General features: G+C 47.8%; 1 protein-coding gene across 1 annotated transcript; it reads right to left on the bottom strand.

Annotated features, from left to right (window-relative positions):
• Positions 1–262: 262 nt before the first annotated feature.
• SLC5A9 (solute carrier family 5 member 9) lies at positions 263–25,101 on the bottom strand. The gene is made up of 14 exons (XM_003411189.4): positions 24,400–25,101; positions 22,260–22,331; positions 20,407–20,511; positions 19,903–20,067; positions 18,576–18,681; positions 17,419–17,499; positions 16,905–17,110; positions 16,551–16,686; positions 15,923–16,030; positions 14,203–14,353; positions 11,736–11,904; positions 8,758–8,973; positions 6,665–6,824; positions 263–471 (listed from the first exon to the last, which is right to left on the bottom strand). Exons 1-14 carry the CDS (start codon positions 24,559–24,561, stop codon positions 263–265), a joined length of 2,046 nt encoding a protein of 681 aa, XP_003411237.2. The 5' UTR covers positions 24,562–25,101.
• Positions 25,102–27,416: the final 2,315 nt, after the last annotated feature.

The following is a 27,416-nucleotide window of genomic DNA, read 5'->3' as shown; positions in this document are numbered from 1 at the left end:
AAGAGCTGGAGTCAGGAGACCCAGTGTGAGTGCCTGCTGTGTGACCCTGAGCAAACCCATGCTCTCTCTGGGCCTCCATTTCTTCACTTGTCAAGGGCAGATGTTGAATTAAATGCTCTTCAGGGGCTCTTGCAGTCTCAGTGGCTGTGGTCTCCAGTTTGAAAAGCAGGGTGGGAGGAGAGTGTCTTGTCTGTCTTGCTGGCTGGGCTTGGGCTGTGTTTAATCCGTCTTTGCTGAAGCCAGGCCGAGCCAGGCTCTGGTGTCATGCAAAATAGCCCCAGAGGAAGACATTGATGGTCAGCAAGAGGATGGCATTGATGTTACAGACGCTTCTCCAGAGCGGCTCCTCCTTGATGCTGGTCAGCTTCTGCTCCAGCGCAGCCTTGTCTGCCTGGCTCAGAGTCTGCTCTGGGGCCCCGGAGAGCCCACAGAACCAGCTCCAGAGCAGCTTCCCCCAGGACCTGTGTGGGGCTAGAGGGACAAAAGCCAGAGGGGAAGGGGAATAGGAGGGGAGAGACAAGGAAGGTTTGAGGAAAGGGATGTGGTAAGAGAGTAGGGGAGGGAGAAAGAAGGTGAGAAACCAAAGCTAAGAGATGGGATGGGGATGTTCAATAAAAGGGACAGGAGATAACTGACTTGGCCCTTTCTGCAAAGCACGATCTGATGCTGAGCTGGGACTCTAGACTGAGCTCTGACAGCAGGCATGGCCTGAGCTCTGCCCCTGGCCACAGCATCCAGCTACATAACAAGGGCTTATTGTTGCGGGTGGGGGTGGGGGGGGGTGTGTTAGCCAGCGAAGACGATACCAGGAAACCTGGGAGCGGATTCCGACTCCTGGCGGCCCCCTGTGTTTAGGAGCAGAACTCTGCTCTGTGTGGTTTTCAGTGGCTGATATTTGGGACGTATGTCACCAGGGCTTTCTTCTGAGGGGCCTCTGGGTGGACTCAAACTACCAACCTTTCAGTTAGCAGCCAATCACATTACTGGTTTGCATTACCCAGGGACTCCAGGCCCCAAATGGGGACAGAGGGGGAGAGCATCATCTCTACCCAGGAAGGAGGAAGCATTTAAACCAAACAGACTGATAGACCTGTTGATGCAAAGGACATAGGGCAGGAAGCCAGAGTACCCACAATTCAGGCCCGGCTCTGCCACCGGCTGACTGTCGAGGTCATGTGCAAACCTCTCAACTTCTCTGAGCTGCAGATGCCTCTCTCTCAAAAGGGTCAGTGTCATATGCCCTGTTCTTCTCTGGGTTGTTTTGATCACAAGTGAAAATGGAGATTTGATAGTGCTTTGATGAGTTACAGTGCCGGAGCAGTGGGAAGAGGTTCTGGGGAAGAAATGTTCTCAGTGTGGACAAAAGAGGCTCTGCCAGCACAGCACAGGATGCTCCCCACTGCAGGGAGAGGTCTCGCTCTCAGGGTAAAAGGCAGCGCATTAATTAAAAATGCAGCTTAAAAGAAGTAACAAAGAAAGTAAATATTTGTAAAATGTCTTTCTTGAATTAGCAGACAGCATATTAAAAATCAAGTTAATCTAAGGAAACTTTCATTGAAGTTGAAGATAACGCATCAGAAACGCTTTGTCTTAATGGTTTAGAACTTGGTACTTGGTAAGTTTAATGCAGCCTCAAGGTGTCAGGGAGTCAAAGACCCTGAATATCACTGAGTCTGGCTCTCTCATCATAAAAAACCAAAAAAACCCAAACCCACTGCCGCCGAGTCGATTCTGACTCATAGCGACCCTATAAGGACAGAGTAGAACTGCCTGATAGAGTTTCCAAGGAGTGCCTGGCGGATTCGAACTGCCGACCTCTTGGTTAGCGGCTGTAGCACTTAGGCACTACGCCACCAGGGTTTCCGCCTCATTATAAAGAGGACAAAAAGACTCCTTTTTTCAAGGGACTTGCTTGAGGTCACATAGGCAGTTAACTGCAGAGCTGCACCAAGAAAAATAATAAGAGCTCAGCATTGTGTTTGTGCCAGATTTCACCATTTTACAGGTTAGTCCAAAGAGCCTCTCTTTTGCTTCTCCAGACAACCCTCTGAGGCAGACGAGGCACAGGGCTTCATGTGCGAAGTCTGACGCCCAGAGAGCTTGAGTCACTCAAGTAGTTCTCAATGAGAATATATCAAAAAAATCCATGTGATTTGACTAAAACCTGGAATGTGTATACTTCTTATGGATACACTCTGTTGTCATTTAGCTTTTTAAAACTTTGTTTTCAGGACACAGAAATAAACTGCCTTCTTGCTTTTTAACCTAAGGACAACATAAATAAGTCTATTTCTGTCTCTGGACCTTTTGAGAGAATGTTATGAATTGGTTTGTGCCCCCCAAAAAGATAGGTTGAAGTCCTAACCTGTGGTCTGTGTGCTTCAAATGCTTCCTACCTGTGGATGTGGCCTTATTTACAAATAAGGTCTTTGCAGATGTAATGTCAACATGAGGCCATATTGGAGTAGAAAGGGCCCTCATCCAATATGACTGGTGTCCTTATAAAATGAGGAGAAGGGACACAGAGACAGGGAGGGAAGGTACGCTTGTGAAGATGGACACAGAGACTGTAGTTAAGCCACCATAAACCGAGGAACACCTGGGGCTACCAAAAAGAGACAGGGCGGGTGTTCTCCTAGAGCTTTGGAAGAGAGCACGGCCCCACTGAGAGCCCAAATTCAGACTTCTGGTCTCTAGAGCTATGAGAGGATATGCTTCTATTGTTTTAAACCATCTAGTTTGTGATGCTTTATTACAGCAGCCTTAGGGAAGTCACGCGGAGGTGGCTGCTTCTTTCCTATTACTGAATTTCCCTGCCGCAGGAAGTAGCTTTTTGCACATAACAGCATTAGTGTCCCTCCTACCTTTAACTGCTTCTTCGAGGGCTTGATGGAGGTAGTGGTGGTGTCTTGGTTACCTAGTGCCGCCTTAACAAAAATACTACCAATGGGTGACTTTGAAGAACAGACATTTGTTTTCTCACAGTTGAGGGGGCTAGGAATCTGAATTCAGAGTGGTGTCTCTAGGGGAAGATCATTCTTTGCCTCTTTCAGCTTCCAGTAGCTGCCTCCGTTCTTGATCTTCCTGGGTTTGTAGATGTGCCTGACCTCCCCTGTGTGTCTCTGTGTCTCTATGCTGCTCTGTTTGTAAGACACCTCTCAGTAGGGATTAGGTTTACAGACTACCCCACTTTCATTAACATGAACTCATTAACATAACAAAAGAAAACTCCTATTTTCAAACAAGTCATATTTACAGGCACAGGGGTTAGGATTTCAACATGTTTTAGTCTATAACTGGGGTATCTTCTCATCGGACTTCTCAGTTCTCAGCTGCCTCCTTTGTCCCTTTTGGGAGCAAGCTGTATACAGAGAGGGAGCAGGAATTCCTCCTGCTTCTCCAGGGGCAGACTCTGCCCCTTGCAATGGCGAGCAAGCTAAAGAGGGTAAATCTGTCTAATCCTCGGGTTCAGTTGTGGGAAGTACAGCTGGCTTCTTCTTCTTTCCCTTTGGAGTCACCTTCTTAGCCTCTTCCCCTCCCTCTCTCCTTCTTGTCTTAGTAGCTGCCTCACCTACAAAGAGCTTGTGCTCTCAGATTGCTTTCTTCCATGCTGTATGTTTTATAGGGATCAGGGCCCTGTCCTTGTGATGATGGGGGGAGAAGCAGTTTTGAGACCCCAGCGTTTGGTGTATAGACCACAAACCTTGAGAAAGAGACAAGGAACAACATCTTGCAAAGGAAAATACACCTGAACTAGTTGGGGCAACTGATGAGACCAGGGAGGACAATTTGAGATTTGGTGGTGCTTTCTGAAGTGAGTTTATGTGGGTTTTGACCTGGGAGGTTTGTAAAGTATTACATTCCACGTTATAGATAGCTGTTTACAGTAGGCCATTGGCTTTTAATGGCTGCAGCTTGGGCAAGAAACTTTGAGCCTTAGACCATGTGATATTAGGGCCTTGATGGGACTCTGGATGTTATGATGTCATTAACTCTAGGCAAATGGCCATTTCTCTAGACCCGGGACCTTAAGCAAAGGTGATGGACCTCAAGAAAGGTGGGAGCTTCTCAGACCTCAGGGAAGGCTTAGGGCCCCTAGAACTTTGGCAAAGTTATGCGAACTGAGTGGTCTGGCTCTGCCAGCATATGGGTCTAGCAAGCAAACTGATCTGAGGAAAGGCGTGGGCCTATGCAGGTTCAGGCAGCCTCAGGGTGCAGATGGCAACGTGACATTGAACTATGCCTAGAAAAAGGTCAGCAGATGCCATGGAAGTTGAGTGATTATATGTAGCTGAGGAAAAATTTCATTTAACCAAGAAAGACATTCTTTTCACAGCCCTTATAAGAATATATGTAGCTTTTAAAATACAAACCAGGTAAGATCCACGTGTCACAGAGCACTTCTACAACGATTCTGGCTTCCAATGGCTAATGTCAGCCTAGATGGCAGATTAGAACAATGTCAGCCTAGATGGCAGATTAGAACAGCTGCCTCAAATTCTACCTTCAGTCAAGGTGAAGGAAGGCACAATGGGGAAGCTAGCCTTGAATTCCTGCAGCCAGTCCACAAGCTCAGGAGTATGTCCCAACTCTATCCCTGGACTCAAATTGGCTCTGAATTGGTTAATTTCACACAAAGGACACAGCTGCTTTAGGAATTGGGTTTCTTAGACCTAATTCCAGAGCAAGAGGCAGTAGAAGCAGTTACTGGGCCATGAGAGCAGAAACACCTGATCACAGAGAAAGTAGACACTATGGTGCTACATAGAGCTCACACTCAGTTCAGTGATGGGTGGCAGACTCATGGGGGTCAAAATCCAAACCAAAAACCAAACCTGTTACTACTGAGTCAATTTCAACTCACAGCGACCCTATAGGACAGACTAGAACTGCCCCATAGGGTTTCCAAGGCTGTAATCTTTACAGAAGCAGACAGCCACATCTTTCTCCCACAGAGAGGCTGGTGGGTTTGAACTGATAACCTTTTGGTTAGCAGCCAAGCATTGTAACCTCTATTCCACAAGAGGTCAAGGGAATATAAATTAAATGTCAATCAATGTGGAAAAGAAAAGCACTTTAGATGAGGCCGACGGCTGGGCCGTTCTCCACTGTAAATGTCTAAACTTCCATGAAGCAGCAACGTCTCAGTTGTCACTCTCCAAGGAGGTGACAGCACGCAGAAGTAGATTCCTTCTTTCCCTAGATATGGTGAACATGTCATGCCAAAATTAACCCCTTGCTTAGAGATGTGTCAATTGAGTTTAAATTTCCAGGTCATAGATTCAGGGACCGGGCATCAATAAACTAACTGGCGTCTCAATGAGCTGAAACCTAGACAACTTTCTCCGAGTTCTCCTACCCTCAATTATCACTGGGTCTCTGCTACAGCCATACTAGATTTGGGGAATATAATTTTGTCTGGAATAACTGCTTTAGGTGCTAGGGTTTGCTTATTTCATAATTCAATTGATAACCTCTTAACTTGCTGGGATTATTCCATGTTTGACACACTAGAGGCAGGGTATAGAGCAAAGACAGTTTCTGAGACCCTGAGGGAACTATGCCTGAGCCAAAGGGAGAGAGCGGCTGCCAATTCCATCCAGGCACTGATACCCCCTCTCACTGAGGCAGGAAATAAATTTAGAGTTTAAATGTCATTGAATTTTTAACTCTCAAGAGCAAAAGAAATTGCTTTTAGGCTTTAACCTACAAACTTATTTAATTTTTTGGACTTTAATTTCTCCTTGAGAATTTCACAGTTTGGGAAATTTCTGTAATGTTATTATGTACCATCAGAATATCTTATAAAAAAAAAGTTGTTATTTAATCTCACTGCAGAAAGGTTATAGCTGCATTATGTCTAAAACAGTTATATTATTGTGTCTTACAATAACTTTTAACCTTAGGTAGGAGTGGCCTTGAAGCAAATTCAGTTAATGTACTACACTGACTCATTTCAGAGCCTCAAAGAGGCAAAATTTGTATGGACCATCAGCAACTCCAGGAGGATGACCATAAGAGTGGTGGTGGTTTTGCAGGAACCTCACAAAGATGGACAGAACTGTACGTTCCCTGAAGGGCAGCCATACCTTTGTGTGACTATAGGCAGAATGGTTAAGCCTAATAGTAAATAAATAAAAAATAAAATAAATAACATTAAGAGAATTGGGGGAATGAGCAATGGGGCGGGGGGGGCTGTTTTTCTTTCCATGTGGAAGGAACTCAACTAGTGTAACACTCTTTGCTCTTTCCTGCCCTTATACACATTCAACCCAGGGGAGGCGAGGGACTTCCCTGTTGGCAGATTTGAGAGAGTTAAATGGCACATGCTTGGCTCAGGTCCTCCTTCCTTTTTCTTGGCATTGCAATGCTCACAGGGGGGCAGACACTCTGCCCTTGTTCAGATCTGCTGGTGACTGGATGGTACCTCTGTCTAAAGCTGGGGTTTGGGATTAGGAAGTACATCTCCCCATGGATAGAAAACGAGTCTTTTCACCTACACTTTATAATTAATGAGGGCAATACATTGGATCTCATCTGCCTTACTCATTTGTCCTATTTCTCAACTAATTCAGTAGCCATGTGGCAAGGGGTCCCCAGGACATGGTGTCTGTCCCATTGCTCCCTGTGATTGTCACCACCCCGCAACATGCCCTCACCCTACCTCCAGGCTGCTCTTGGTACTGATTAGAGTTCTCTAATGTTCCACCTCCTGCAGGACCCTCCCAGGATGACCTCTGTGACACCTCTGGGGTGCTCTCATGGGCCTCCTTTTCCAGCTCAGGGTGAGGGCAGTTTCGTGTCCACCATGTTAGGCAAGCCAGCTAGAGTGAAAGAAAATACTGTCTTGAGTCAGTTGCCTTTGGAGAGAAGTCCTGCGGAAAAAGAGAGCTTCATTCATGGGAGCCATCAGAGCAACCTGGGAGTCAGGAGGCCTGGGTACTAGCCCTGACTGCCCCTTTCTTCTAAAATTATCCTTCCCTGAGCACCCACTCTACACCAGGGTTGTACTGGGTGCTGCATACAGACATTAGTCAGACACAACCTGACGTCATGGAGATCACAGACTAACAAAGGAGTGCAAGGCTGGACAGAGAGGCAGATGCCCAATAATAAAGGGCTTTGAAGGCCAGGCTGAGGAGTTGATACTTTTATTAATATTTTTTTAATTGCAGGCCATTGAGAATCACTGCGGACTTTAGGCAAAAAGAAGGGAGTATAAGCTCTGGGATTTAGAAAGATCTCTCAGAGTGAATTAAATGGATGTTGTGAAAGTGAGATTGGAAATAACAAGGGCCTGAAGAAATGGATAGGAGGGAGCAGTCTGAAGGAATATCAAACCAAAACAAATCCATTGCTGTTAAGTCAATTTCGAATCATAGCAACGCTATGGGACAGAGTAGAGCTGCCCCATAAGGATTCCAGGGACAATGTCAGGTGAGAAGAGTTACAGACCATAGTTAGGTTCCTAAGTAACAATAATGTTTAAGGAGTAGGAAGTAAAGCCCCTGAAGAAGGCAGAAGAGTGATCAGAAATAAGGGGGGGGGGAAGGGAATGAAACAGATCCTGGAATTGAAGAGAGGAGAGAGATTCAGGAAACAGGAAGTTATGAGTAATGTCTAGCTCTCAAAATTCACTTGAGGTAACGATAGATAGATAACCACTGATTTTAGCAACAAGAAGTTGTTGGTGACCTCGATGAGAGCAATTTCAGTGGAATGGTGGGGACAACAGCCAGATGTCAGTGGGCTGAGAAGTTTAACGAAAGGTGGGAAGTGGAGGCGGTAACTGGAGACCATTCTTTCCAAAAGTTTGCTATTGAAGGAAGGAGAAGGGGTAGCGGTGGCTAGAGATGAGCCTATGATTCAGGAAAGGATTTTAAACTGGGAAAGACTTCAGCGTGGGGAGTGCAGAAGCAGACAGTGGAGGAGAAGTTAGAGATTCCACACCTGGAAGAGATCATTTATGGCATGAGCCTCTGGAGAAGTCAGCCTCTTTTGGTTCGTATGTGAATTGGGGACAACGTTTGTCCTGCTTGTTTGTATCAGTGAATGAAACCAAGGATATAAAGTCATTCTATAAACTCTAAGGCACCATACATGTAAGGGGTATTATTAATGATTTCCCTCAAATATTTCAGGGCCCAACTTTTGTCATGGGTTCTAAGATTTCAAAATACTGGGCGTCAATATCCAAGGACTAGTAAATCAGTCAGGAAGGAGAGGCAAGGATTTTGGATTGAGCTCTTAATCTGGTGGACTTCCTGTTTCTTCTTTCATATACTTGCTTTTTGACCATTCAACAAATCTGTACTCATTTTTCAAGGTCGAACGCAAGGTGACCTTGTTGGGAAACTGTCCCTTGTATCCACTCCCAGGTGAGGACATCCTCTCTGTCTGTGCTTGTCCCTCCCTGTGAGCCTAGTTCTTCTGCACTTTTCTCTTTGTATCATAATCGTTTGTATCTGTTATCCTCTGTGAACAGTCAATGGCAGGGACCATTCATCTTTGCAGATTCAGCACATCGGTACAATGCCTGGTACTTAGTAGGTGCTCCCTGAGTAATTTTGAATGGAATGAATTTCTTTTCACTTCGGAATTAACAGCCCAGTGAGACCTTCCCCTCACCCACCCCCAGGATATCTGTACGGCAACAGGGGAGACCGTAACACAATGGCATAAAACTCAATGGTGGAATTACAGACACTAGAGTTGGGGGGAATTTCTTTGGGGCCTCACTGTGAGCAATCCACTTGCCTTTTCCTCAGGGATCGGGGTTGTACAGAGGCTGATAGTGGTGATGACGATGGCAGTGAGCCCACAGAGGAGGAGTGCAAAGTAGAGGTAGTGGAAGTCCTTGAGCACGGCTGGTCTCCAGTCCACCTCCCCACAGGCTGGGGCTGGGTAGACAAAATCTAGGATCATGCGCAGAAGCCCCACTCCCAGGCCAAACAGGAGGCCCCAGAAGGCTCCCTATGGAGAGAGGGCAGGGTGAGAACCAGGGGGAGATCCAAGGAAGCAAAAGCCACTCTGCCCCCAAATATGCCTCCCACTGGCTGACTACAGTGTTTGGTGAGTCTGTCCTAGTGAGTTCCCCATAATTCTGAGGCTTTGTGCCTTAAAGGCAGGCAGTGTGGTATATTGAAAAGGGCAGGGGCTCCAGAGTCAGACAGACTAGGATTTGGATCCTCCTTCCATTTTGTGATAACTCTGAATCAGTTACTCAGCCTCACTGGCGTGGAGCTTTTCCATGCACTAGATGGCAATTATAAGATAAATTAATAAGCACTTAGTAATAGACACTCAATATTCAACTAGAATGGTATAAAATTTTGTAATAAGCAAAGACAACCAGAATCCCTCTTGCTAACTTTCAGTTTTGATAAATGAGAAATTAGAAAAGAGATCTCCCTTTTGTTTCTCCTTGGTATTTTTTCCCGCTATTTGCCTGCCTGCTTTCATCTATCTATCTATCTATCTATCTATCTATCTATCTATCTATCTATCTATCTATCTATCTATCTATCTATCTATCTATCTATCTATCTATCTATCTATCTATCTATCTATCTCTCTCTCTCTCTCTCTCTCTCTCTCTCTCTCTCTCTCTCTCTCTCTCTGTCTGTCTATCATCTATCTGCCTGCCTGCCTGCCTGTCTATCTACCTGTCTGTCTGTCTATCAAAGCTCTGGTACCTCCCTCATTTACCTTCTTCATAGCATCTTTTGTTTCCAGTATGTGAGACTCAGAGGACTTGCATTTTCAAAAATGGGATGCTAATCCTGATTTCAAAAACTGTGGAATGAGCAGAAACATCCAGAATTCACCTGGGTCCTGCTCTGCACCATGATTCTCAGCAAGATTGTTATTGTTATTAGGTGCTGTCCTGTCGATTTTCAACTAATAGTGACCCCACTTGCCAGAGTAAAGCTGCCCCATATGGTTTTCCAGGCTGCAATCTTTACAGAAGCAGATTGCCAGGTCTTTCTCCTGCAGAACCACTGTATGGGTTTGAACTGCCAACCTTTTGATTAGAAGCCAAAGCTCTTAACCTTTGTGATTATGCCACTAAGGCTCCTATCAGCAAGATTAGACACCAAGCTTAAGTATGCTGTGGGAGAGGAGTTTCTGTGATCTCTTTTGTGATGACCTGGAGCTCTCACATTGCTCTGTGGAGTCTTGTCCACAGAGTCCCTTTAACTCCCCAACATAGGACAGATTTGTTGCTGTTGTTAGGTGTCATCAAGTCAGTTCCAACTGATAGTGACCCTACATACTACAGAATGAAACACTGCCCGGTCCTGCACCATCATGAAAATCGTTGCTATGCTTGAGCCCATTTTTGCAACCACTGTGTCAATCCATCCTGTTGAGGGTCTTACTCTTTTTCGCTGACCCTCTACTTTATCAAGCATGATGTCCTTCTCCAGGGACTGGTCCCTTCTGATAGCATACCCAAAGTACATGAGACAAAGTCTTGTCATCCTTACTTCTAAAGAGCATTCTGGCTATACTTCTTCCAAGACAGATTTGTTCGTTCTCCTAGCAGTCCACGATATATTCAATATTCTTCCCAATACCGTAATTCAAAGGCATCAATTCTTCTTCAGTCTTCCTTATTCACTTGTCTAGCTTTTGTATGCATATGAGGTAATTGAAAGTACCATGGCTTGGGTCAGGCGCACCTTAGTCCTCAAGGTGACATCTTTGCTTTTTAGCACTTTGAAGAGGTCTTTTGCAGAAGATTTGCCCAGGGTAATACATCTTTTGATTTCTTGACTACTGCTTCCATGGATGTTGATTGTGGGTCCAAGTAAGATGAAATCCTTGACAAATTTGTTATAATGTGGTGGCCTTTGTGTTGCTGTCATGCAGGAAACTATGCCACCAGGGCATTTCAAATACCAGCAGGGTCACCCATTGTGGACAGGTTTCAGCAAAGCTTCCAGGCTAAGACAGTCTAGGAAGAAGAACCTGGTGATGGATGTACTTACAAAAGAACAATTGGCCAGTGGAAACCTTATGTACAGCAGCATAACAACAGATTTAGGCCTGTCTTTTCTGGTCTAACCTAAGGAGTTGCCAAGGTTACAGTTCTGGTGCCTCTAGCTTCCTCCCAGGCTTCTTGTTGGGCTTCAGTGAAGTTACGTGAAGGACATGTGTGCAGACACCCTGTGCTGCGTACTCTGTCTTCATTATTGCTGTCATTGCTCTTGTTTTACTTACACGTAGACCCTTATAGTGTTAGAGATGGAATAGACCCTAGAGGTCTTCCACTTTGTTTGGGGCCTTCAAACACACTGTTCCTCATATCTGGAATTTCTATCTCCCCACCCCCATTAACCCTTCAAATCTCAGCTCAGGTGTCACTGCACTCAGGAAGGCTTCCCTGACCCCCTCGCAGGCATTCCATAGGTTCGGTGCTCCTGCTATTTATTCTCACACCAGCCGTTATATTTTATTATTATTGCTTATTCAATATCTCTCTTCCCTGCCAGCCACTGATGCCAGGCCTATGTTAGCCTTGTAAACCCTTGCATCCTCAGAGCCTCCAAGAGGGGATTGGCCAATGTTTGTTGAGTGAATGAATCGTCTATCCCTGGTGCTAAGTTTGAAGAGATAGAAGATTAGAGGAGGCAGTTGGTTTGCCTGAGATCACACAGACCAAGTTATGGACAGATCAGCTCCCCAGCCCTCTGCTGTACTGGGAGAGGCGGGTGTGATGCTGCACTCACAGGTTCTGTGACCCTCTTGCAGAAGATGGCCAGTAGAAAGAGGGAGGTGATGGGCGGGGCCAGGTAGCTGGTGACAGACTGGATGTAGTCGAAGAGCTGCCCGCTGTTGGAGCTTTGGATGATGGGGATCCAGAGGATGCTGATGACGACCAGGAATACCACAAACGCTCTGCGGGGAGGGCACAAGTCTCTGTGAGGAGCAGTTAGGGTGGCATGGCATGGGCTGGGTGAAGGTGATGCCCAGGACACTGGGAAGGGAGGGGGAGGGGAAATGCACAGTCACTGAATCAGAGACTGTTAGAAGCTTGGAATCCCAAGTGCTATGACTCTGGAAATTTAGACCATCAAAATCCCAGAATATCAGAGTCTAAGAAACCCAGAATTCTAACACCTCAGCAATTTTGAACTGGAAGCCTTCAAGGTCATGCAAGTCACCTACTCTTCAGGGGATATTATGAATTGAATTGTGTTCCCCAAAAATGTCAACTTGGCTAGGCCATGATTCCCAGTATTGTGTGGTTGTCCACCATTTTGTGATTTGATGTGATTTTCCTATGTGTTGTAAATCCTATCTCTATGATGTTAATGAACCAGGATTAGAGGCAGTTATGTTAATGAGGCAGGACTCCATCTACAAGATTAGGCTGTATCTTGAGTCAATCTCTTTTGAGATATAAAAGAGAGAATCCAGCAGAGAGGAGAGGGACCTCCTACCACCAAGAAAGCAGAGCCGGGAACAGAAGTCATCCTTTGGACTGGGGTCCCTGTGCTGAGAAGCTCCTAGACCAGGGAAAGATTGAAGACAAGGACCTTCCCCCAGAACCGATACAGAAAGAAAGCCTTCCCCTGGAGCTGGTGGCCTGAGTTCAGACTTCTAGCTTTCTAATCTGTGAGAGAATAAATTTCTCTTTGTTAAAGCCATCCACTTTTGGTATTTCTGATATAGCAGCACTAGACAACTAAGTGGAGAAGTCAGTGCCTTCTACCTCTCCCTCCGTAAATAGCCTTCTGGTCATTTCTTGGAAATGCATTTCCTCCTCGTTGGTGTCCAAACCCTGTCCAGGACAACCTACTTCTCCAGGGGTCTCCTCCCTCCTCTAGGGTCCTCTAGCTCTGAACCTTTATCCCTTACTTTGGCATTGGGATCAGGGCAGGAAATCCACCTTCCCCAACTCCTGACTCCTGTTCAACTGATCCTGGCTCATGTCTAAGTCTGTGTTCTTGCAGATGTGTGAACAAGATGAAGAAAAACGCTTCTTGGCTGTGTTGGGCACAATAATGCGTATGGACAGTAGATGGCGCCCAAACTCCAGTGATGGGTGAAAAAAGTGGCTACAAAACTCAGCAGTTAGGGTGCACAGAGATACAGGGACACTTCTTTACACCTGTCATCTCCTCTCTTCTTCCTCCCTCTGCTGGGCTCCACTGAGAGCAGCAACTACCCAAGTGGCCTCGCTGCTGCTCATCTCCTCTTTGCGCAACCATTGCCTCACTTAGGTCCTGCCATGGGTCAGCCCTGCACATGGGGCTGGGGACTAACAGATGGGTAGACAGAGGAATTCATTGGGCAGACACAGGTAGAAGGCATCCTGGTGGAAGGAATAGTAATAGCAAAGACAGGGAGATGTAAAAGAACAAGATAGCTGAACTCCATTACCCACCTAGCAAGGAGGAGGAGGGAGAATAGCACTTTAGTTTAAATCACAGGGCAAAGATTTCAGAAAGGGCCCCTTAACCCTATGTTAGTTACAACTCCCCCCCCCCACCCCCAGCTTATAGAGAAAAAGAAGAATTAACCACCAAGTTATATTTTCAAAAGTGTAACACTGATAGCCACAAGATAAAGTTAAAATCCTTTAGCTGGGTGTTCAAGGCTTTGCATCACATAGAGACAATGTTCCTATGACTAGCTCCGTCAATGCATGCACCTCACCGCATTACCTGTGTTTCTGTCTTTCTCATTAGACTGTGAACACCCTGAGCGCAGGGCCACATGACTTATCCTTGTCCCCAGCACAAGAATATGATGCATGGAGGATGCTCAGGGTGAGTCTGATGGATCGCATTAATAGCACTTCTGTTATCCTGGGATGACAGCTTGAGTTGTCCGAAAGACCTTGGAAATAAGATGCTAACCTTTCTCCCACTTGCATAGTACACCTTTTATTTCTTAAGCACTTTCTTGCTCTCACTCATTTTCCCTGCTGACCAATCCCAGGAGGAAGTTAAACAGGCAGGAAAGAGCCTTTTCTCCCCATTTTCCTGGAGGGGTGAGTGTGGTCCAGAGTTGGGGAGAGAGTTACCTGAGATCACATGGAAAGGTGGCGCCCTGATTCAAGCCCAGGACCCAGACAAGCGACATCCCCTCCACAGAAACCCAGGACAGGCAGGAGATGGGAAAAAGGAAAGGAGAGAGGGGGGCTCTGCCTACAGGAAGGAGGCGTTCTGGAAGGACGGGCCAGCTCACCTGCCCACCACCATCAGCTCCTGCTCTGTGGCCTTCTTGCGGAGGCGCTGCCAGATGTCAATGGCAAACAGGGTGCTGCTGCTGTTGAAGATGGAGGTGAGTGAGCTCATGAGGGCAGCCATGATCACGGCAATCATCAGGCCCCGCAGGCCTGGGGAGAGACAAGGTATTTGTGGACTGCTGGCCCGTTCTGCCAGGGACCATGCAGACTACAGCATCAAGCAGAGTCAGGGGTTTGGGGGTGTAGGTGGGATAGTGAAGGCATCGGATGCAGTTCCCATCCGGGACAGATATGGAATCCAGGAGGTCCACAGAATTAGAGGCAAGGGGCCTGGGCCAGGCTAAGCTATGACTCTGTCTTGTTTTAGGGCCTTGGGTGAGTCATCTACCTGCCCTGAGCCTCTGTTGCCTCATCTATACCATTAAGGCGTGTATGAGACTGGGTGGTCTTTAAGGTTCTCTGCAGCTTTGACATCTCAGTCTGGTCTCAAGTTGTAGACACTCTGGGTTAGCGGGTCCTTGGGCAAGGGGCGATTGGTAATAACTTGAGTCTTTTGTACCTTCTCCATTGACACTGTGGTGCAGGATAAAGCCCTGGCCTGGGAGGCAGGAGCCCTGGGTTTGTTTCCTGGCTCTGCAATAACTAGCTGAATGACCTTGGGCTGGTATCTTTCTGGGCCTATTTCTCCACCTGTAATAAGAGAGGGTGGGGCCTACTAATCTCTGTAGGCCCTGTGACCCTAATGACAAGTCTTCTAGAAATTTGACCATTCACTCACTCCTGGGGAGATAAGTCCTAGTCCTGTCCCAGCTCAGTCTTTTCCCCCTCCAGATCCATATATTTAACCACCTCCTGGATGTCTCCCTGGAAGACTCACAGCAGGCTTGAACTCAAGATGTCCCAAACTGAAGCCATGGGGCCTTCAGCTTCCCTCTTTGGTCAATAATATTTTTCTAGTCCCCCATACCAGACACCTCAAGGTTAGCTTAGACCCCTTCCTCTCCTCTCCCTACCACCATCAATAGGTCCCTCTGTGGTTGCACTGCACAATGAATGGGCCTGCTGCCATTGTCACTATCTCTTTACTTCCTTTCTCATTCTACTGGAGGGAAGGATAACTCACAGCTCACCTGGATGACTGCAAACACTTCCTTAATCATCTTCCTATCTCTCACTGAGCTTCCTCCATGTGGAATCCACCACGCAGAGTGAACCTTCTAAAGACCAACCGGGATCATGCACTCTCTGGCCTAACTCTCCCCCACCCCTGTGACTCTCCATTGCCCTCAGGTAAAGGCTGCACCACTAAAGGAGGCTTGGCCATGACATCCTCTGAGGGGGAGGTTGTCTTCAGTCCCTCTGCTTCTGAAGTCTACACAGAAATACTTCAGGTGCCTCCTTAGGGCTGCCTTAGCCTCCAGTGTGTCACCACACTGATTATATGGTATTGTACCTTTTGTGAGTCTGTGGGCCCTGGAGACAGCACAAGACCTGACCGCAGGTCCTGCCATTTATCCCTGCAGCTCCAGGACCAGGACACAGAGAAGGAACCTCACAGACACTCATGAATAGTGGTGGTGGTGGTATATGTGTGTGTGTTGCAACAATGTGGAGGTGGATATTTTTCTTTCCCCTCCCTGTCCATTCTTAGCGTCCTGGGCAGTGGGGTTTGGAGGAGGCTGGGAGCTGGGAGTGCAGGCTGGGGAAATGGGGACTCACCAACGGGCATGACAGCCATGATCAGCTTGGGGTAGGCGATGTTGGAGCATCCCACTCGGGCCCCACAGATCCTTTGGCAGATGTCAGGGTCCACACAGCCCACCTCATCTGCAGAAGAAGTGATGATGGTTAAAACTATGTGATCTGGGGCCTGGCTCGTGCCTTCCCTGGTTGGCCCAATATTTGTTTTCTGACACTATAGGAAGGTGTTCATTGGTGACTCTGACAGGGCAAGTGTCTAGGGGGTCAGGGTACAGATGGGTGTGTGGATATTGTGACATAGCTGTTTCTTTTCTGTACTGCTATCCTGACAAGCCTGACATGCTCCTTCGGGCTTTAGGTCTTATGCCTTTATAAAAGGCAAATATCCTTGAAAGTTGTCAAGAATGCCTTAATTGGTCTTTCCTATATACAAAGGAAGCAGGATTTAAAAATAGCATTCAGATACAAATTTCTTCTACTGAAATACTGAAACATTTGGCCTGCAAAGCCTGACGTATTTACAATCTGTTCTCAACAGAGAAGTTTGCCAACCCTGCTCTAGTCCAGCATTGCCCAGGAGCCTCTTCTCTGGAAGCCCCTTGCAAGGCCCACATGCCAGTGCCCAAAGCGGGAGACTAGCTCTTACCTGGGTACAGGGCCCGGCTGATCATGCCAGGCATGACAATGAAGAACATGGGGAGGATCTTCAGGTAGCCCCCCAGCACGGAGCCTCCCTTGGCATGGGACAGACTCTTGGCAGAGAGAGACCTCTGCACAATGACCTAAAATGGCAGCAGTAGAGGCCTGTCACTTGGACCAGGGAGGGCTCAGCTTAGCCACAGGTGAGCCCTGACATGGGTCACAGATTGTGCCCCTCCACCAGTTCCAAAGTGACCACCAGTTCCAAAGGGAGTCCCCATCCTCTATGCTTCTGGGTGCCTTGTTTTCCTGCAGAAACCACTTGCTTTGTGGTGGGCTAAGCCAAGCCTGGGGGCAGTACCTGATCTGTGCACCAGCACCAGGTGGCCAACACCGTGAGCCCAAAAATGAGGCCTGGCCATGGGATGTCCCCGCTCACAGGGTCCCGGAGCATGTGGAAGGCGTCGGGCCGTGGGAGGTGACAGGTGGTGTTGGGAACTGTGACATTAGGGATAGCCTGCCTGTACCGCTGCTCCAGGCCTGGATACCAGCCCACCTCCTGAAAGCCTGTGGTGAGAGACCACAGTGAGTGAAACAGCCCTGAGACCCAGCTGAGCGCGACTGTTGCTCGGCCCACCCAAACGCCAGTCCCAGGCAAGGATCCCTGGCTTGGAGTCAGCGTGGGGCATGGGGAAGGGAAGGGAGAATGGGATCAGACCTGAGATCCTTGGTGTGGTGTACAGGGAGTCCTGCTCTTAGGAACCCCAGCCTAGAGGGGACCATGACTCTGTGTTCTAGGGAGTTCCAGTCAAGCCATGGGAGTGACAGCCAAAAACAGGTTAGAGAGGTGGGGGTATGTTAGGTTTCATCTTTACCCAGAAACATGAGGACCAGGGCTCCTCCGACCATGATCACTGTTTGCAGAGCATCTGTGTAGATCACGGCCGTGAGGCCCCCTGGGAATGCAAGGACAAGGTTTGTCAGCACCAACAGGATGTTCCTCTCTGGGTACCTGCCCTGTGCTTAGCCACACTGGGGAGCCCAGAGAAGACACACAGCCCTTTTAGGAGGTGGACTCTGGACACCTGCCATCCCAGCACCCTGTGCCCACCCCCTCTGCCTCACCTTGGGAGGATGGAGGGCTGGTCACGGTTAAAGGTACTCAGGTCTTGTACTTTCTATCCCTGCAGCTCTGTGGTTGTTGTGCTATATCTCTTTATATACATAAACCCAAAACAAAACAAACCAAACCCATTGCCATTGAATTAGTTCTAACCCATAGCAACCCTAGAGGACAAAGAATTGTGCCATAGGGTTTCCAAGGAGCAGCTGGTGGATTTGAACTGCTAACATTTTGGTTAGCAGCTGTATCAACTTAACCACTGTGCCACCAGGGCCCCTATATATATTCATTTCTTTGCTTGTGCCATTAGGTCTACTGAGAATGATCTCTCCTAATCTCTCCTTTCTCCTCCCAACACCCATTTAAATATGTCCATTTTTCAGGGCCAACTTTAACCATCAGTAAGTCTGCCTCAAGTCAGTCACCCAGTGTACCCAGCCCTGTGTGAGGAGTGCTGGGGGAGACAGGAGAAGGTAGTCTGTTGCTTTCCCCAGGGCACCTCACAGTTACTCTAGTCCAATGACTAGTCTCCTCATCTCCACCCTACTCTATGTTGCAGTTGGCCTTTCTCAGTGTCTCTTAGTGCCCCTCCTTCCCAACTCTCTGCCTCTGTTTCATATTTCTGGCTCTTTCAGTCTCCCCTTGGCTCTGTGACATGATGCCTTTCAGTCTTTTTCTTTTATTCTACACCTCTGTCTCTACCTCCCTTTCTCTGTTTCTTCTGTTTTTCATTTTCTGTCTCAGGATCAGTTTTCTCTGTCTTTCTGCCCCTCTCTCTGTGCTTCTTTCTCCTTCAGTCTTTCTCTTTGTGTCTCTGAGAGTTAGTAAGCTTCCCTCTCTAACTCTCCCTGGCTCTCCATCTCTATTTTTTAGTGCCTGCACCTCAATGTGACCTTCCCTTAGCCCTACCTGCAATGGTGTAGACAGCTGTAACCACCAGCAGGATCACTGTGGAAAGATAAAGGTTCCAGCCCAAGGCCATCTGGATGAAGAGTGCTCCAGAAAAGATGTCGGTCTGCAGAGAACCAGGAGCCAGGAGTCCAGGTCACTCAAGGACCTTGATGTGGCCACCATGGATACACCATGTATTTACTTTCTCAGTGCCCTCACCCCTCACCACACAATGAAAGTGATCCTCAAGTGCCATGTTAAGGAGTATGGCCTTGATCTTGCAGACATTGAGGAACCATAGAGACTTTAAAGCAGATGCATACTGCTTAAGGATTCAAAATTGAGAATAATTCTGGATGGTAGCACTGATAGGATAGTCTATGGGCTATGAGGGGTGATGAAGGAATGCAATGAAAGATTGAGCAAATGAAGGGAAAAGTTGAGATTAGAGAAGAGGCCATTTGAAAGGAGAGAGTAGGAACCCAGAGTGTCCCTAACTGCTCCCCAACAGAGTTGTGGGCCCCCACTCAGCTACCAGATGGGTCCACAACTGACCTAATGGGGCAGGAGCCCTGATGCAGATAACCACAGGTTCTAGGCTAATCCATGTGTTTGGATTTATTAGAGGACTTTGGGGCACATCCTTGGTCTAAACTGACTTAGGGTTGTTCTCAAGCATTGGTGAAATGAGAGGCTTTAAAGAGTTTTACGACCCTAGAGCTGGTAACTTAGTAACTCAGTTACATTTAATGTTTGTTGATACCATTCCATGATCGTTTATGAACCCATTACAAGGTCTACAACATGATAGAGTGGAAGGAGACCTGGATGGATTAGAAGACCTGAACTTTAGTTCCAGTCTCAGAGCTAGCCTTCTGTGTGAACTTGGTGAAGTCATTTGACCTGTGTAAGTTTGTTTTCTGAATTTAGGTCAAAAAAGAAGAATAAGGACCTTTCTAACCCTAACATTCTAGGCAATTAATACATGGTTGCTGAATGAAGAAACAATTCAAAGATAAAGATAAATTAATGAAGAATGAATTCTAGATTATGAGTTTTTAGGAGATGGGGTTTATCATCCACTCAACAAACATTTATCATTCATCTTTGATTCCTCCGCTTCTAAGGGGGCATATATCTTAGATATATGTGGATCCATAGCTGTATGAAGGAGTGAAATCGTCCATCCATCCATCTTTCCATCTGTTCTTCTATTCATTCATTCTTCCATCCAATCTGTGACTATCAGCTCTCTCTTAGTGACCAGTCCATGGTAGTATCCTTAGCATTTTCCTAATTAGACTTTTCAAAGAGATGACATGGCCACGTAGGAGTAGGTACCCACCGATATCTTGGTGAAGATGTAGAGGATGAGAGACAGAACAGACATGTACACCTGGATCCTCTGGCCCCCGAATCGCTTCTTCAGGTACTGTGGCATCGTGACCACACCGGCTGCGATGTACACGGGGACAAAGATCCATCCAAGGGCTAGGAGCAGCCAGGTTGCCTGGGAGAGCGGGGAGAAGAAGGTATCCAGGTCCTAAATTCAGATGGAGGGGCAGCTTCCCTCTCAGAGACAGTGCTGTGTTGCAGGAGAGCCCTGAGCAGGGAGGTAGAGAACATGGGACCTGATCTCAGTCCTCCTGTTAGTAATTGTGTGGCCACTGAGAAGACCCTCTCCTTTCTCCAGACCTTGGCTTCCTCCTCTGTAAAATGGATTCTTAATTCACCATTCAGCCTCTCAAGCACCTCTGAGTTTCCTCCCAGTGTTAAGGCCAGGGATGGAGGTAGGCGGGGTGGGCTTAGACCCCCTTTTCCCCGATCAGCCTCCAGGCCAGCTTCTTACATTCCACTCAAAGCCACCGACAGCAAGGCCTCCAGCAGCCCCTGTCCCAGCCAGGCCGATGAACAAGCCGCTGCCCACGTTGCTGGACATCAGAGAAGCGCCGATCTGCAAGGCACAAGCAGAGTCAAGGGTCAGTGGTCGGGAGTAATATACATCAAGCTGGAATCAGGGCCGAGGACTTCAGGAGCTGGGAAAGAAGCAGAGAGAGTAGGATCTAGACTCAGGAAATCTGAGGTCAGAGTGGGGAGAGGAAAGAGGAACAATGAGGAGGAGAGAAGGAACTGGCATTTGTTGGATACCTGCCGTGTGTCAGGCACTGTGCTGGGCTCTTCATATGCAGTCATACATTGAAACAGCGAGGCACCTCCTCTCCTACCCAATCCAGAGCTCCCATCTCATAACTCAAGGAAACATGAGGTATTTGGCAAAGGGTGTGGGAAGGGATGGGTGGCCAATTAAGGAAGTGTGCGAAGATATCAAACTGTCATACAGACATACAAGTTCTGATTCTGGCCCCAGACTGAAACCTGATCTCAGGTGAAGGAGACAGAGCTCACATCCCCTGTTCACCTGAGAATGGGCACCAGCATCCTGCCTTTCCCACAGGGGCACATCTGCACACTTTTGCACTGTCTGTCTTTTGGGCACAGCCAGGAGCCCTGGCTCATGCCAGAACATTTGCCTCATGCCCAGGCTTTCTCTCTACCCACTGTGAGACACAGAGTTCTGCTCTGTGCATTTATCCAGGGCCCCTTGCTTTCCCCCAGTGGACCAGAGGAGATGTGCTCTGTCCTGCTTCTTTTCCTTCCCAATGACTCAGTTCTAGGGTTGTGATTTTGGTTGGGTGCCATCTGAGCAAAATGTCTTCCAAGAGTTTTTGTTTTTTTTCTTTTGATGAGGCAGCAGCAGCCCTATGAACTGCCTTGCATCCCTGGGGATTCCATCATGCTGAAGAGCATGAGATCTCCTTGCCCCTACCCTTTCATGTCCCGGATGCCTGAACCTTCCAGAAAGCTCTGTAGGCCTCCTGGTTTTCCCCGAACTCTTTAGGGAGTCTATGACCAGTGGTGGGTGGGAAAAGCAGTGAGAACCAAGAAAGGAATGGGAAGAAGTAGGAGATGGTTGTTGGTGTGTTTGTGTACACGTGTGTCATGTATGTGAGTTTGTATGACTGGGCGTGCAAACAGCTTCAGCTACCATTGAGGGCTGACAATTCCCCTACTAGTTTTCCAGGTGAGGCTTACCTCACCCCAGCACATTTCATGAAGCATAAATTAGTTTTGAAGACCAAGAGAAAAGTGAGATGGCAGAGGGGAGAAAGTGGGACTCACAAAGATCTTGGGGATAAATTCCTTAAGGTTGTTGGGGATTTTACCTCTATAATTTCCCTTATTTAACTGTTCTTCGAAATTAAGCTTATATGTCACCCTCCCAAGGAAATCTTCCCTAGCCCATCTTCCCCTAAGCCCCACTGTCTGGGAGTTGGGGGCTTCCCCCAAGCTCTCACAAGGCCCTATGCTTCCCTCTAGCTCAACACTGATCATGTTGCTTATGAGTCAGCTGTGAGCTTCCATCTGACAGGGACATTCTAGTTGCATCTCTGTATGCTCAGGGCCCAGTATAGGGCCTACACTTAGGACATGTGCAATAAGTGCCTGTTCAAGGTGTGCACTGACAGGACCACTCAGGCTGCAGGGCGAATTTGGGTTGGAGAGAAGTCCAGAGTCAGGAAATTCAGTAAGGAGGCTGCTGCCTTTGTCTACGCAAGAGATGAGGACCATGGAGGGCGGGGATGGAGGAAAACAGAGGTGGGAGCCTCCACGTCGAGAAGGGAAAGAGGAAGATCAACTCACTGGCCACCAGCTCATGGACTTCCCTGCCAGGAAATAGCCTCCAATGGTCCCTCGGCTTGCACGAATAGATGACTGGAAAGGAAAGGGTGAGAGATGAGGATTTCTCGCACTTATCTCCAAATTTGTCCTCCACCCAGATTCCCTACCCCTCAGTGGAGGCAGCACGGGGCCACAGTGAGTGAGATCTGGAGCCAAACACAGCTGAGCAAGTGTGTAGGTTTCACCATTTTAAAGCTATGTGCCTTTGAGAGAGTCGCTTCCCCTCTCTGAGCTTCAGCTGTCATCTTCCAGGGCTGGTGCGAAGAGCAAAGGAGATAAAGGGTATAGAAAGACTTCATGCATGACAAAGTGCTGTGCAAGAGTATGAGATTATTATGCTTGTATGCTCTTGTCCTCTTATCCTTTCTTTCTTCCAAAACCTGCTTTCAGGAGATGATTTTGTGTCTCATTCTCAGGTGTATAGTGGCTTACAGGGAGACTGCCTTCTCCTCTGTTCTCCCTTCTCTCCTATCTGGGAGGACACCCACACCTGATGGCAGGGGGACAGAAACAGCTACAGCCCTGACTGTGGATCTTTGGGCACCAGGCAGAGTGAGAGGGGCTCTGTTTTGGGGCGTCTGTTGCCCTGGCCTGAGGCCAGACCACATCACTTATCCCCATTTAGGACCCTGCAGTGTACCCCTGTCCTACACCAGCAGGTGGTCAATTATGGGCCTATTTGGGGAATTGATCTGAAGAGAATTGCATGAAAGGAGAGTGGGGAGGGAAAGGAGTTTCTCTGGGACACAGGGGCAATGAGGAAGGAAGGACAAGCATGAAGCAGTTACTAAGATCCTGAAGCCAACAGGTCTCTGATTGGGTCTGGAGATGGGAGAAATACTAGATGCAGAGGAAGGCAGGGGAAGTTTATCAAGAAGATTCTCTTCCCTAAGGGAAGATGATTAATTTGTCACTGTTGTTGTGAGGTGCTGTCGAGTCAGTTCTGACTCACAGCAACCCCATGTACAACAGAATAAAACATTGCCTAGGGGTGTGGCCAAGACTTCAGTTACGAGGGAATGAGAAGTCTGTGTAGGATGTGGAGCTTGTTAAGCTTTTACACAAACTTCTGGTGTTGCCTCTGATTTTCTGGGAGGCTAGAAGAGCAGAAAGGATCCCATTTTATATATGAGGAAATTGAGGCCCAAAGAGGGGGCATGGCTTGTCCAAAGTCACAGAGGAGCTGGTATTTTTCACGGCCAGCTACCTCCAAGGAGCCAGTGACCATCTGTGTCCATTTCTTCCTCCACCAGCCCTAGGAGGCAGGGATTGCTCACCCCGCTCCACAGATGAGGAAATTGAGGCCCAGAGAAGATTCCTGGCTTTGCCACAGCCTCATAAGTAGAATTGAAGTCACAGTCTGCCTCACAGCAGAGTCTAAAGGTGCTGGAATTTCTCCTGAATACTATGGCGATGATAGCAGCCATTTATTGCCTACCGACTGTGTGCCAGGCACCATGCCAGGTGCATAGATACATTGTGTAGCCAAGTGGTCACAACAGTTCTACAACATAGTCCCTATTATTTTCATTGTTTAGATGAGAGAACACTGAGGCTCAGTATATTCCCAAGGCCACACAGCTGCAAACTGCCTGCTCTCTTCCCACTGCACCAAGGCTTGTGTGGACAATGGAGAACTTTGGGGTTTGCCTGCCTCCCTTCCTTATGAATGCATTAGCCCCAATATTTTTTTTAGAAAGCACAACTCCTCTGCAAGAAACTAGCAAGTGGAGGGCTGGGCTAGGGCAGGGAATCAAGCACTGGCAGGGCTGGGAATCTTGGGATGGGGAAGAGGGCTCAGGGATGGCTCGGGGGTCAAAGATAGAAGTTGCATAGAGACAGTGAGTCAGGAGACTGGAGCTCCAGGCCTGGCCCTGCCTCTGGCTTGCTGTGTGACATTAGGAAACTTACTCCCCCTTCTCTGGGCCTCAGTCTTCCCTTCTATAAAAGGAGTTGGAGGGGATGATTCCTGAAGGCCCTTCCATCTCAGACCCCCTGTGATTCTGTGATCTGCCTTCCTGTTCCCAGCTCCACAATCGAGCCAAGAATGACAGCCTGCCTCTGCCCCCATTTCGAGGCCCCAAACTCTGGACTTACTCACCCAGATGCCCACAATGATGACGAAGACAAAGTAGATAACCACAACCGTGATGTCATAGGCATGCAGGCTGACCCCAGAGTCCAGTGTTGAGCGCGGCATTCTCTCAGCCCTGTACCTGTGCCCCAAAGCTCCAGGCCCCGTTGCTTCCAGCACTATGCTCATCTGTTAATATCAGTCACCACCAGGCTGGACTTTGAGGTGTTCCTGGATTCATTCCTTTCCTTTAATAATTAAACAGTGCCAAGCACTATTAGCTGCAGGGAAACCTCTGAGCCCCACTGGCACGTAAAGTCTTGGCCACCTGCCTTCCCCTAAGTGCCATCCCCACCCTTTATAAGACTACCCCCAGCTATCACATGACCATACACACACAGATATACACACATATGCTCATACATGCACACACACACACATACACGCACACACACTCCCTCCCCCTGCTCCAAGAAACACGAGGAAAGGAGCAGAGTCTCAGACTCCGAGAGCTAGAAGGACCTCAAAAAAAGGGTGGTCAATCTCCTGCTTGTGTGGAGGGGAAACTGAGGCGCAGGGAAAAAAAGTCACACAGAAAGGTAAAGGTGAAGCTGGGACCGGAAGTCAGGCTTCTTAATAGTCAATTCATGATTTTTTCTTACAGTCTCGTGGGAGGGAAACAGGGAGGTGACTGGGTGAGCCTACTACTGCCCTTTCAAAGCTGTTGGCCCCCACCATGTCAAGTACCTACCTCCAACGCACTGAGGTGTCATTTTCCTTTTATTGTGTAGAAAACTAAGGCCCAGGAAGAGAAAATGATTTAGTCCAAAGAACAGAGCAAAGCCATCTCTGACAAGGCAGGGCCAGAATTCACATCTTCTTATGCCTGGTCCAGGAGTCCCTAGGAAACGCAAATGGTTAAGCACTCAGTTACTAACAAAAGGTTGGTGGTTTAAGTCCACCCGGAGGCACATTGGAAGAATGTGCCTGGAGATGTACTTTAGAAAAATCAGCCACTGAAAACCATATGGAACACAGTTCTACTCTAACACACATGGGGTTACCGTCAGTCAGAACTGACTTGAAGGCAACTTTTTATTTGTTGGTGGCAATACACACAACCAAACATACATCTGTTCACAATTCCTACGTTTCCACATTGAACTATAGTTCAATGACATTGGTTACATACTTCATATGTGTCACCTTTCTCACTATCTCTACCCATATTGCTACAAAACTCAAACCAAACTTGTTGCTGCCGAGTTGATTTTGACAAATAGCAAACCTACAGGAAAGAGTAGAACTGCCCCATAGGCTTTCCAAGGAGCAGCTGGTGGATTCGAATTGTCAACCTTTTGGTTAGCAGCCAAGCTCTTAACCACTGTGCCACCAGGGCTCCAATATTGCTACATCACTGTTAATTTAGACTCTTCTCCCCTTAAAGTTCTTATCTGTGCTTTAGATTAACTGTTGTCAGATTGAACTCATATATCTAATTAACACAAAGTTCTCCAGGCAAATATTCTCTATTAATTGATCTAAATTGTTGTTTAGTTTAATGATGGCTTCATAGAATAGTTTCAGTTCAAGGTTTAAAGATTTTTTCTGGGCAATAGATTCCAGGGATCTAGTAAATCTGATTTCCGTATGAATTTAAAGTTCTGGGTCTTTTTGGTTGTTGTTTGTTTGTATGGCTTTGATACCTGGACTAGAGTTCCCTTCCTTTTGCTGTGATGAATGGAATGACTGGGGTAAGGAGACCTTCCCTGAAAAGTGCACAGAATACTGGCCTAGGAAAAAACATCATCCAGGGACTGAGGCAGCCTGGTTTCTAGTCTTGTCTGCACCTCTAGGTAAATTGCAGAGTAACTTTAGGCCCGTTGTTAAATGTCCCTGGGCCTGGGTGTCCTCGTGTGTGTGAGCTGTGCCCTGCCTGCCTCGCAGCCGCAATGAGGATAAGTGTGCTCCTGAAGACCCTCTGTAAACCATGGGTTACCGTGTGCTCTTGAGGTTAACACAGAGAAATCCACACCGGCATGACCTAGCTTGGGGGCCCAGACGCCAGACACACAGCTGTGCCTTCTCACATGGTCCTTCTGAAATGGCTGCATTTGGGACATCTCAGTCATATGAGTGTCTACTCTGTGTTCACCTGCTATACACACAGGCCAAGGTCGAGGCTGCAGTAACCTGGGTAAAAGGGCCCAGCTGGCCCTGCCACCCTCTCGGCATTCCAGAGGATCACAGAACTGTGGGAAGGGGGGAGGGAGGGAGCCAGGTTCTCTTCCTTTCTCTCTTTGAGGAAAGAAAATGAAAGGTAGGACCTGGCCCCCTTGGACGCCTGGGCCCAGAACCTCAGGCACCAGCCATGCTGAGCCCCTCAGGGTGAGCTGCATGGAGGGGTGTGGGACATGAGGCTGGTGGATCCTTGGGTGTTAATCAGGGAGGGGAGAAGGGAAGGCCTGAGCTCGGGATACCTAGAGCCCCACTGGGAGGGCTTCTGAGTCCCAGCATCACTCTGTCAGAGTGGGGAACATCCTAATCCTGCTCTTCCTCTTACCCTCCCCACTGGGAAGAGCCCACACACTGGCCCTTGGGGTTCTACTGTCTACGAGGCCTGTCCCCCAACTACTCTCTCAAAGATGCTTGAGGCTGAGCCCCAAACCCTGCTCTTTTTAATTAAACATAAGCCAGCCGGTTTGGGCTCATAGCAACCACTCCTCAAATGTGGCTACCACTCTCCTGTTACCTACTCAGGCAACTTAGCAACGCAGAACCCAGCAGAGTGCTAGCAAGGGAGCAAAAGAGGTTTTGAAACAGCCAGGATAGGTATTCTAAAGCCCATGCACAATGCCTGAGCCTTTGATATATCAGTAAACCCCTGTGACCCTCACCGGGTCTATTTATTTTTGCTTAGCACAGAAGTATAATAATCTTTGTTATTTCTCTTCCCCAGCTCACAACAAATTAAGAACAGCTAATTAGGACTGGAGAGAAAGGCTGCTCAGGAACAGAAGTGAGAATAGCAGCCGATGGCTTGA

The sequence above is a fragment of the Loxodonta africana genome, chromosome 3 (assembly GCF_030014295.1).
Source record: "Loxodonta africana isolate mLoxAfr1 chromosome 3, mLoxAfr1.hap2, whole genome shotgun sequence".
Classification (NCBI taxonomy): Eukaryota; Metazoa; Chordata; class Mammalia; order Proboscidea; family Elephantidae; genus Loxodonta; species Loxodonta africana.
This window is presented reverse-complemented; position numbering and strand designations above follow the sequence as displayed.

Coding starts and splice junctions, on each gene's coding strand:
- SLC5A9 (XM_003411189.4), bottom strand. CDS start 24,561: ATGAGCATAGTGCTGGAAGCAACGGGGCCTGGAGCTTTGGGGCACAGG. Junction 16,687..16,904: donor GGTGCTGGTGCACAGATCAG/GTACTGCCCCCA, acceptor CTGCCATTTTAG/GTCATTGTGCAGAGGTCTCT. Junction 8,974..11,735: donor GCAAGAGGGTCACAGAACCT/GTGAGTGCAGCA, acceptor CTCTCTCCATAG/GGAGCCTTCTGGGGCCTCCT.